General features: G+C 34.2%; 1 protein-coding gene across 1 annotated transcript in view; it reads right to left on the bottom strand.

Moving 5' to 3' along the window:
• Positions 1-12633, bottom strand: part of LOC149808210 (uncharacterized) — a 156131-nt gene that overhangs the window by 131628 nt on the left and 11870 nt on the right. Inside the window, exons 4-8 of the mRNA XM_089965826.1 lie at positions 9227-9340; positions 6535-6639; positions 5756-5854; positions 4014-4115; positions 3050-3250 (exon numbers count right to left, since the gene is read on the bottom strand). Coding sequence (XP_089821952.1) covers positions 3050-3250; positions 4014-4115; positions 5756-5854; positions 6535-6639; positions 9227-9340 — 621 coding nt within the window. The remainder of the gene's footprint in view (positions 1-3049; positions 3251-4013; positions 4116-5755; positions 5855-6534; positions 6640-9226; positions 9341-12633) is intronic.

The raw sequence follows: 12633 nt of genomic DNA, 5'->3' as shown, positions 1-12633 counted from the left end.
ACATTATGTGATATAAATTATCACAATGACAATTGCAGGATGTGATAAAAATTATATTAACCATGATGTCATTTGTAGGATGTAATATGAATTTTCACTGAAGTCTTTTCCAAGATGTGATATAAATTAATCTTAAATACTTGATATTAATTACAGTTGTATAATACTGCATAATAACATCAGACCATTAAACATCATATTTACAAAACATATATCACTTAATATTTTTAAATATATGGCAATTTTTCATCTGTACTATTTGTATGTAATAATATGTCAAAAATTTCATATATTTATAAAACTGATTGAATAATATTTACGTATTTTTCTTGCCAACAGTAATAAAAGATGACAAGATACTCACAAAAGCCTAAAATCATTTTTGCCTAAATAACCTTGAATTTCAGAGTAATTGCAATGGTCTGCAAGTGATGTGTTTATCAACCAACAAATTACATTAGCAGATATTGTTTATGGATTGTACATCAGGTGCCTTCGGGATGTTTTGTTTATTAGTTATTAGGATGTTGAAGCTGGTCATCATTTATTTACTAAGAACTGTAGACAAGATATATTTGGTATGTTATTCATAAATTATTAGCTTAAATCCTGCAGACACTTTGACTATTTGAGTTATTTCTGTGTTAGTCTTTATGCTGGCATACTTTATTCATGAGTTATTAGTTTTAACTGTTTAGAAGAATAGCCCGAATTTCATGTCACTTGATGCTGTTCCATCGTCTGATTCATAGTGACATTTTTCCTCACATCAGTTTTGAGTCAGGCATTTTGAGGATCATACTACATTTACTAATATATGTCTTGAAGAGGTTTTGGATGTTTCAAAAGAAATTGGGCATGATATTTTTGTATTTAATACACTTGCAAATAATTTCACATCATAGATGGCACTGGAAGGTAAGATCATGCATACATTACTACATGGTCTTCTGATGATTCAGGCAGGAACTGCATACTCTATAGGCTACCAAACACTTCCATTTTATGATGACAATAATAAAGTTTTCAATACCAAACTATCAGTATGTTGCCTTATATGTCTTTTAATTTAAGCTTAGCACACACTGATAAAATCAGGGTCTTCATGTTAAATGTTTTCTTCATGTAGATAGTTGCTGAAATTTTGCAGCTTTCATGTTGCAGTCTAGTAGAGAAATTAAAATTATATTATCATTTAAGAAATTTCTTCAGCACTTTTACAAGTAAAAATCAACTGTAAAGTTAAAAGACACTAGCGTATTTAGATGAATCTTATTAATTTGCACTGGTAATTACACAAATCTATTTATACAAATCAGAATAATATACACTGGTAATGATACCAAATGATGTTGAAGAATCACGTTAATGTACACTGGTAATGATACCAAATGAAGAATCACATTAATGTACACTGGTAATGGTCACTATTTGAACAAAACCTCTTTTGCTGTTTGTATACACCCAGTTATTTCAGATGTATTACTGACCTCCATTAACTCTGAGTGGCAAATTATTACTGATCTCCATTAACTCTGAGTGGCAAATTATTACTGATTTATTGCTCATCAATTAGCAATTTGCATTGCAGTTCTTGTTTTAACTCACTTTCTTCATTTAAATGTGAGGTCCATTATCTTTATTGTCATGACATTTTTATTTGGGTTTACCTTTTGACTAATCAGTTGTATTGTTAAAAAAAACTTCATGATATAGATTTTGCTGACAATGTATTTTTCTTTTGTCTAATAAAAGTCCTTTCAATGATAAAGGCATAATTAGAATGCATAGCTCTCACTTGAAACCAGTATCTTGATGATATAAACCTACTTACCAAGTTTTATCAACATCAGTAAAATGCATAGCTCTCACTTGAAACCAGTACCTCGATGATATAAACCTAATTACCAAGTTTTATCAACATCAATAAAATGCATAGCTCTCACTTTAAACCAGTACCTTGATGATATAAACCTACTTACCAAGTTTTATCAACATCAGTAATATGCATAGCTCTCACTTGAAACCAGTACCTTGATGATATAAACCTAATTACCAGGTTTTATCAACATCAATAAAATGCATAGCTCTCACTTGAAACCAGTACCTGGATGATATAAACCTAATTACCAAGTTTTATCAACATCAGTAAAATGCATAGCTCTCACTTTAAACCAGTACCTTGATGATATAAACCTACTTACCAAGTTTTATCAACATTAGATGAGATATATGGTCCATACAGAAATAACATGCTCAGCCAGTCAGATCCAAGATGACTTCATTAATACATGTATATCCAATTACCATCAAGACCTTTTGAGACCATTATGACCAAAGCTTATCAAAATTGGGTTTCCAGGTTGAAAATAAGCTCAACTAATAAAAAACAAAATAACTTCATAACTATTCATAGTTATTGTTCAAAATCAAATTTATCCTGATGAAAAAAAGCTATATATTTTAAAAATTAATCAAAATCTGATCGGAAAGAATTGCTTGAGTGCTGACAAGTTCAGTCAGTCAGGCTCAAGATATATGAAAAAAATTATTCATAGTTGTTCTCTTCCAAGATCTAGAATCATCAGAGATCTTGATATAAACCTAATATTTCAGGTTTGATCAAAATCAAGCCAGAAATATTACTTCCACAATCATAACCAGCTCACACTCTCAACAAAGCTTTCTACCATAGCGACAACACATTCATACTCTCAACAAAGCTTTCTGCCATAGCAACAACACATTCATATTCTTAACAAAGCTTTCTGCCATAGCAACAACACATTCATACTCTCAACAAAGCTTTCTGCCATAGCAATAACACATTCTCATTAAACCATCTGGATCCGTTATGAATTTTATCCAACCAATAAAAAATAAGTCATGCTAGGAAATCAAGAAAACAATTTTCGTACAGTGCCAGCAACTATTTTTGAGGCAATTTTCTGTAAATTTAGAATGATATTTACAAATTTAGACTGTAATTATGATAATTTACAAATTTAGACTGTAATTATGATAATTGAAATTGTTTTTTGCTTTTTACCTTATTTGGCATGTAAAGAGGAACTCCTTTCTTGAGGAAGGCCAGGGCTGTCTCTGGATGGCCAAAGAAGGATGCAATGTGCATCAGTGTGCTTCCATCTTTAGTTCTGGCTGAGAGTGAGGCTTTGAACTTGTCGAGTAATAGGTCTACAATGTGTGTATGACCACGTTCAGCTGCAATATGCACTGGGCTCCTGTCCAACTGCAACAGAAGTAAAATGAATAAATATATAACTAAATGCAATCATAATTTGTTTTAATAAATAGCTCCATGTACAAATGTAGTATTTAGAGCAACAGTACATATTGTAACCAACTGATCCAGCTCTGGACAGAATATCTTTTTTAGATTCAAGCAGTTTTACCTCAAGAGTCAACATACTAATAATAGTTTATTCTCAAATATCCAGATGACCCAGCAAAAACAGAATTTACATATGGTTACTCCAATTTGATCTTTAAATAGACTAAGGTGAAAACTCTGCCCTGATATTTTTTTTTACCTGTATTTGCAGTACTGTTTTCATTAGCTATATTTGCAGTACTACTTTAATTAGGTGGCACAAATTCTCTAAAGTGAGAAGAATGCTTTATGTTCAGATATTGTAATATTGATTATTGATTTGCAAAGTAAAATGACATGCTTCTTTATTTTCAAATTGTGGTTAGCAAAATGAAAAAGAAAACCAACAACATCCAAATCTTCCAATGTACCAGCATTAGTAATCATTTATAATAGCAAGAAGAAAAGTGAGAGCATTATCTCAATCAAAATGAAGTGATGCAATTGCCAGCTTTAGCTGGAGTGTTAACCTCTGACATACAGGTTTCAAATCCACTGGTCATAAACCTGGACAAGCTAAAGATGTGTGAGCCATACACCTGGACAAGCTAAAGGTGTGTGAGCCATGAAAAAAGCAACCTGAAAAGACTTTAACCTAAACATTAATAAACAGTATACTAACCTTGTCATATACATTGGGGTTAGCCTTCATCACGTGGAGATACTTAACCAGTGGCTCATCTCCTTCCCATGCCGCTAGATGGAGCGCAGTATGACCATCATCCTGTGGGTAATTCAATAAACAAATTATGACATTAGCAAATATCAAGACCAAAACCAACTTGGCAATGTTCCAAATTTCAATAGTCTTCCTAATTTGAAGTCAGGGACACAGAAAACAAGAAATGTGTCAATGGAACAAAATTTTCCTACTCCATTTCCTGATAAAGTGATCTCAATGCAAGCTTAACTGATAGCTGGATAAAGGAAACACAAAATGCTCTATCACAAATATGGTGGAACAAAATGAAAAGAAAGCTTTGTCATTCCTATGCCAGTCTCCAATTTCAAACAGTGCTAGCCAGATTGCTAGCATTATGACCAGACTACTTGTATTCATAGCCAGACTACTGGCATTCATCATCAGTCTACTGGCATTCATCACCAGACTAATGGCATTCATAGTCAGACTAATGGCATTCATCACCAGGCTAATGGCATTCCTACCAGACTAATGGCATTCATCATCAGACTACTGGCATTCATAGCCAGCCTACTGACATTGATCATCAGACTAATGGCATTCATCACCATGCTACTGGCATTGATCACCAGACTAATGGCATCCATCACCAAGCTAATGGCATTCATCACCAGGCTAATGGCATTCATCATCAGACTACTGGCATTTGTCATCAGACTAATGATGTTCATCATCAGACTAATGGCATTCATCATCAGACTAAAGGCATTCATCACCAGACTAATGACATTCATCACCATACTAAAGGCATTCATAGGCAGACTATTGGCATTTATCACCAGGCTACTGGCATTTGTAGCCAGACTATTGTCATTCATAGCCAGACTAATGGAATTCATCACCAGGTTACTGGCATTCATCACCAGACTACTGGTATTCATAGCCTGGCTACTGGTATTTATAGCCAGACTAATGGCATTCGTCTATGCAACTATTTGCTGCCAGAGACGTCAGTGCATCTACTCATAGTGCCACAGACACCATTGCATCTAAGTGTTAATGATGTTTGCACTGATTATTATTGTATTTGGGTTAATTTAAAGAGTACAAATGATAACAGATTGCATTGAATCAATCATAAATTAGCAAATGCGTCACAATGTAGCCAGTTACAGATCGAAAGAAAAGAAAATGTAGATATTCACAAAATATATATTTATATCATGTCAGATTCTCATGTAAATGTCCAAACCCATCTTCTAAAATCATTGATGTATATATTTGTAATAACCTCGTAGCTTGATAATTTGTAGTGTTACCAATTAAGGACAAATCACATACTGAATCTGCTATAGACTGAATAAAGATTATTTTGATTAGATCTTTATAGTCGATTGAAATTTCTGTTCAACAAGCTTTACATCAGAAAATGGTTACTAAAAACTGAAAGGGTAATTGTTATACATCCTGAAGATAAGTCAGTTTCCATTTTACTGGAGAGTCTTGCTGTAGGCAACGTGAACCTAATGTACAGTACTTACTTGTATGAAGGTAATATTTTTGTTGTCAACAAAACAAACATATCGTGAATAGATAGTACTACCTGATTTATGTGGATGCTGTAAACATCAGCATTGTATTATCACAAAAAATGCAGCTCTTGACAAGTTTTCTTGGGTTTATAATCCGACGTGGTACTTTTGCATACATAATTAACTTACGTTCTGTAAATCAAGCGGGGCTCCAAGCTCAACAAGAAGTTTGGCAAGGTCTAGGTCACGTCTTCGGCAAGCAATGTGCAGCACTGTGTCGCCATTGTCCTGCGGTGGAAAGGCACATCTTTCTTTTTTAAAAGTGACTGGTGTCACAAAAATAACAGAACATATGTTGCATCATATACTGTTTTGACCAATAGTTACAAGATTATCACATGCAAAAAATGTCTACATGCACAATGATTTTCACTGTCATGAAAACTGAAGATACGTTTCTTTGACGAGTGCTATCAGTAATTTAGTACATCGATTCATAGTCATTGTAAAAGGCTAAAAGTTGTAGTCTTTGCTGCTGTAACACTACGATCTTTAAAATCTTGAACCTTATCTCAGAATAATATACATTATGACTTAATTGCTTTTCAAATAATTTTGAAGATTTTAAGATATGTTTGGTCAAAAATATACCTTAACAATCACAAAAAAATCACAAGATCCACTAATTTCTTCTTCCAAACAATACATTCCTGCAAGAAAGAGACAGTGAGAAAAATATCAGAAATGTGTTTAAAGAGCTCGAATGCCCCTTCAAAGTGACCTAACTCAAATCATAAACGGACGAATGAACGTATATTAATGGAGAACCCAAAAGGAGTGATACTATAGACGCTTTTTGCACATTCCTGAAGGAGCATAAATCGATGAATTACGTCTCAACCAGACCGATTTAAGCTGATGAAATTGTACTGTGCAATAAAAATAACAATTATACATATGTGTACTACCTTTCTTTGAGTGGTTAGCTGCTGTTCCACGGTCTGTGCCAGAAGCTCTCGGCATACGGCCACATTCCCAATCTCAGCAGCCATGAACAGTGGAATGGAACCATTCTACAAGGACAGTACATAACTATCACAGGAATGCTCACTTATATGTATTATACAATTCATTTCATTGGAATGTGGAATGGAACCATTCTACAAGGACAGTACAGTACAGGAATGCTTACTTATATGTATTATACATTTCATTTCATTGGAATGTGCTGTCTTTAAAATCATATCATGCCTCATTAAGTAATCTCTTAGCATTTACAACATTAGGGATGTCGTCACAGAAGAGCATACCTACAGTATTTGTTATGTATATTTGATTTAGTTTATATCTGATTTAATTGTTTGTAAGCTTTAAAATCCTTTTATTTTTTATTTCATTATATGTCAAAATAATGTAGCTCTGTTTACTAAGAACTCATACTTTTTCCAGAAAATAGTTTGACCTTGACTGTCCATTTTTGTAAACATAAGGCTAACCTGGTTCCCGACCTTAATTCAAAATTAGTAACAGCCACGTGAACAGGTTATTTTTAATTTATTTTTATTGTGGGGATAATAAGGTTGAGATCGAGGCTGTGTTGGATACGTGACCCTCGTTCTGTAAATAGATTTTAGTGATGTAAACAACTTTTATTCTCGGAGTAAATTGATTGGTTCTTATCAAGGACATACAGGGGCTACGTGAATTTTTATGTGTAAACATGATCACGTGATCCTCTATTTCCCAATTAGGCATTTCCAAAATTGCGCATTACTTAATTTTAATAGTGATGCTTTGAGAGAGATCTCACAGTCTTGGCTTAAAAACGCTTGATGTCAAGTCGTTTCCTTCTGTTGTCGCCAGGTTTCGAGTTATATTTTAATTTTTCTTCAGATTATTTGGATTCTAAACGAATAATTCGTTTCTCTGGAATCATTTTTGAGTGCTCATACAGAATTCTTGAACAAAGACATTTCTGACAAATTTTATTTGGATTTACAAAATCGGAGGATTATTTATTGTGTTTCTACAAGGATCTGTAGACAACAACATTGAATAGGATACATCATACGTCATCGCCTTCCATCTTGGATTCTTCGTCGGGACTCGAACTTGAAATCACTAGAACATTTTAATATTAGGACTTCAAAAATGTCATTCGTGGATCATTCTTGGATTATTTTTGGATTTGATTCTCAAAACCGTAAGTTCTTATTTTCGTTTTTTCAATAATTTTCCAGGGAAAAAAATAAATAGTTTGTTAAATTTCTCAAAGTTTGTTGTTTTCACTCTTTTTTATGTTACTGTTTATTCGAGCCTAAACACGTAGCATAAGAGTATTGCTTAGCAATATGCTAACATAAGTTAAATGAAAACGGAAGATCTGGAAAGAAAATGGGCGTAAAAAGGCGCAAACTTTGTTTCTTTGGAGTTTAACGATATAATAATTCATGAAAGGATGGACACGATTTATCTGTTGATTAGATTCTTAATAATAATTGAAATTAGCCAAGAAATCTAGGCCAGTAGGACGAATTCTGTAGAAATTTATTACAATGTTTTTGACTGTGTATGTTATAAAAAGAACCGTTTGAAGGTTTCACTGTTTTATTTTTAATCTTCACCTCTTTTTGATAACTTACCAGGACCATTTGTCTGGTACAAAAATCCTTGATGCCGGGATATTTGCCGTCAAGGTTGATCAAATTATGTTTTTCAGTTTTAGAGATTAAGGTAGTTTAAATGTTTAAAATTATTTTCAGTAATGTGGCCATATTTGATGGCCGATTGGCATCATTTGTATAAACTTTAAAAATCCTTCGTGCGGTATTGCTTTCAATCAAATTCAGTCAAATGCGGTTCAGCGATCTCTATCAGAAGACGTCGTTTAAGTGTATCTTTTTTATATTTTAAATAACAGTGGCTTCACTTGATGGCGAATTGGCATCATTTGTATAAAGCTAAATGCACTCAATGGCAAAATACTCTCTGCCATACTGGGCCGAATTATGTTAAGTGGGACTTGAGAAGAAGTCATTTAAACGTTTGTTCTGTTTTAATAATGGTTGGCATAGTTAATGGCAGACCTGCATCATGTTATTCAAATTTGAAAACTCTTTATGTCAGTACTTCCTGTCAAATTATGTTTAGCTATTTTTTGAGAAGTTGCTTAAACGTTTTACTTTTTTAGTAACGTCGGCCATGTTTGATGGTTGAGTGGCATCCTATGTACAAAAAAGAATGCTCTTCATGTTGGAATACTCTGTCAAACTTGGTTGAAATTGATTCAGTAGTTTTTTAGAATACTCTGTCAAACGTGATTGAAATTGATCCAGTTGGTTTTTTTTAGAATACTCTGTAAACAGATCCAGTTATTTGTGAGAAGAAATTTAAAAGACAAACGTCAAACGACGGAAGATCCACGCTAGACGCTAAAATTTGCTATAAGCCGCTTTTCCATGCGGCCATGTGAGTTAACAAATCCAAACGCACACAGGGGTAATTGCAAAGTGGTCTGGAAGTGTCTCATTGGGATATTTCAGCCGCCCACGTGAATCAGGAAATCAGAAAGAGACTGACAGCTGTCAAAAATCAATTTTCGCTCACAGTTTGATGTACACGGACGGTCTTCCACACAAATGTTATATATAATAGACCAACCTTGTCCTGGGAAAGTCTGCCATCCTTTCCCATGGCCTTGAGAATAAGCTGGGCAATGGTCAACGCTCCGCTGGTCCTGGCACATGCCACGTGGAGAGGAAGCTCGTCGTTTGGCTGAAAATATGTAATTAAAAAATTAAAATAAAAATAATTTTAAAAAAACATTTGTAACTATTTTCTATAAAGTACACAATGAATGCATATACAAAAGGTTGTAGGCAAATACTTATTACTGTTTTAGATGGTGAAGTAATTTTCTATATTTTGCAATGGAGTATCTGCATCGAATTTTTTTGTGATCTCACATGTTTCCTCTCTCTCTCTCTCTCTCTCTCTCTCTCTCTCCAGACTAAATTTTGTCACATGAAGGATGACTAATAAATGGTAAGATGGTCGAAGTATCCGGATTTCGAAATTTACAAAATAGCTTTTACTTTTAGAAGCGTCATTACATCATCACACAAAATTCGTCTGACACATTGCCGTATAATATATTGCAACGCCATCTAGCAAAGTCGCAAAGTACTGCAAAATGTCCATATCGTTATCTGGTATATAGAATATCAAACTCGTGTACGAAGTTTAATGTTAACACGTTAATATAGAAAAAATAAACCATGAATAAGCACTACGCAGGCCACATGACATTTGGTATGGGTACATTTATAAGGGTTTACAATGAGAAGGAAATCGAAAACAATTGTTAACAGTGTATCTAGTTGGTTTAAGTTTATTTTCATTCAGTGTAAAGATATTGGAAGGTGGATCGGGGTGATATTGAAAAACTTGTAATAAAAAAAAAAACTTTAGAAAACCTTAAAATGAAATAAAATCCCATAACTTCTCGAAAAGAATTGGTGTTAATATCCTCAACATAATATAACAACGATATCCCACTTGTGTTTTATTTTGTGAAATTAGTTGATTGGTTGGCTTTGACAGTATTTTCTTTACCATGCGTAGGGAGTAGAAATGAAGTGTCGTTTCTAAAACACGCATTGGCAAACGAACCAGACCGGTCTGGGATGGAATCAAACTCGCGACTCTTGGATTACAAGTCGGATGCTCGACCAATAGAGCTGCCGTTGTTCCCTTAATAATCAAAACTAGTTGGTCATGTGTTGCAATGTTCAAAAATATTTTCTTTCTTCTGTAAAAGTGGCTACGTTTTATAGTGAATTGGCAGGTTTCGAAACAACTGGACAATGGCTACGTTTTATAGTGAATGGGCAGGTTTCGAAACAACTGGACAATGGCTATGTTTGATAGTGAATGGGCAGGTTTCGCAACAAATGGAAAAGTTTTGGAGTCTTGATGACTTTCGGCAATTGGGTTTAATAGCTACCGTACAATTTCATTTTACATCATCAAAGGTGGTCATGTCAAATGGAAGATCGCACGACACATAAAAAAAAAAACAAATTTAAGACTACAACATAAGAAATTCCAATTGAAATATTTTTCTCATACTTTTGACTGGAATAAATTAAGGAAGGTATTTTTCTTTGTTTTGTTTAAGATTGTTTATGTTTCAAGACTGGCTGGTTTTGTTTTTAGAATAAAAAATGTTTCTTTCCCCAGGAGCACATTTGCTTCCCGAAAAAATACTATAAGCTGAGCCATTTTATATGAGTGTGCGTATTACAAGCTCGAGAACACGTTCTGAATATTAAACTTCATGTTTCTACCACAGTAACATAAAGAAGACCAATCGATTATAATTTGATACACGAAACGATATAATGAGCAATATCATCAGAGTGATTCCGAAAAACAAATTGGGTGTTGCTGTTACAACAGACATGCCCAGCAACCATTAAATTACCTGTCCGATAAATGATAAAGCATCTGGAAAACTCATAAATCTCTTTTGATCTAGAGAAAAACCAATATCACAAAAATCAACATTGACAGAATACATTGACTTTTAAAATAACTGACATAAATCAATACATCATCACCTTCTATAAACCCTTCATTTAGAGTCGGACACCCCAGCTACGCTAGATACGGAGTTAGCTGAAATCAATACTTCCGTCAGCCAGTCTGGCTACTTGTTGCCATTTTGGTGCAGCTCGAAAACCATGATGATACCGATTTCAAACTTCCTCCCTGACAATGATTTTGTCATTAAAGCCAATTTCTTGCGGATCTCTTGATGCAGTTGTCATGTTAAAATATTGAAATGCCATCGTGCATATCTTCTAAGGGTTAATTTCTTTGGCGGATATTCATTGTTCAGCATATTTTAGGTGCATTCAATATACTCTAACCGTACTTTCTCTAAATTATTATACTGTGTCAGACCTACATTTTCTCTTGATAACTACTTTGCATTCTTGTGGGTATGTGAGAAAGCTTGCCAAGTAGCTTCTCGTGGGTCGGTGGTTCTTTACGGGGTTTTCCAGGGTTCTTCCTCCACCATTAATACTGGCCGCCATGTATAGCCTATCGTGTGCTGAAAAATGGCGTTAAACCCTACAACAACAACATTCTTGTACAATGTATTGCTTACAAAATAGGACGGTCCACCACCATTGGCCCAAAAATATGAAAAACTTCGATAGATGTAGTTTCAAACTTAGCCTAGCAACACAAATATTTTCAAAAGTGGTCAGTGGGCGTGTGTCAGCTGTGACACGCTCAAGGTCAGCTAGAGTGAAATAATACGGAAAAATTGTCAAACAAAATGCTCAGCGACGCTGATACTTGTACTTCATTGAATGACTGTCAAGTCCTAGTAAATCGTACAGTGGGGACTAATACAGAATTGTATAGCGTATCCCTTATAACGAAAATAGGATTAAATTAGCTTCATGGTTCACGTGCAAATTGCAAACCACTGGCTAAAATTAATTTAAAAAAGGGCTGAGACAATAAGAAATTAATGTGAGAAAGTTTTGTCAAATCATCTACTGGCCAAGAAGGCAATGAAAATAAGCTTTCGCATTTTTCCGTGGGAGAGCTCGACAAAGGTTACATTAATTTTGTGAAATAGTCGATAAGACGTTCAAATTATAGATTATGTGCCCTATGCAAAGGTCGGCGTGATAAACTTATGACGTATTAGTAATAAATTCAAAATATCTGAAACAGTTGCAAATTTAACTACGTTAAGGCTAGTTTCCAAAGGCAAAACATTGTATACTGTAACACGGACAAAGGTAGGTACTACTTCAATAATACAACAGTAGTAGACGCGTTGAAAGACAAGTTAAGAAATGCCATAATATAGCGATGGAATAAAGGCTAGAACAAGACGAACATGTGAGTAATAGTACATTATATGACGTTCAAATACAAAATATGCAAGGTTATAGAAAGAATTGTGATGTAAAGTTCACAAAATGCACAGCGGAACAGTTGGTTACAAAATGGGTCGTATCTAGGTAAGAAATCAAAACAAA

Source organism: Sinohyriopsis cumingii, chromosome 1, assembly GCF_028554795.1.
Source record: "Sinohyriopsis cumingii isolate HCF-2022 chromosome 1, ASM2855479v2, whole genome shotgun sequence".
Taxonomy (NCBI): Eukaryota; Metazoa; Mollusca; class Bivalvia; order Unionida; family Unionidae; genus Sinohyriopsis; species Sinohyriopsis cumingii.
The sequence above is the reverse complement of the archived record's forward strand: the minus strand, read 5'-3'. Positions and strand labels throughout refer to the sequence as shown.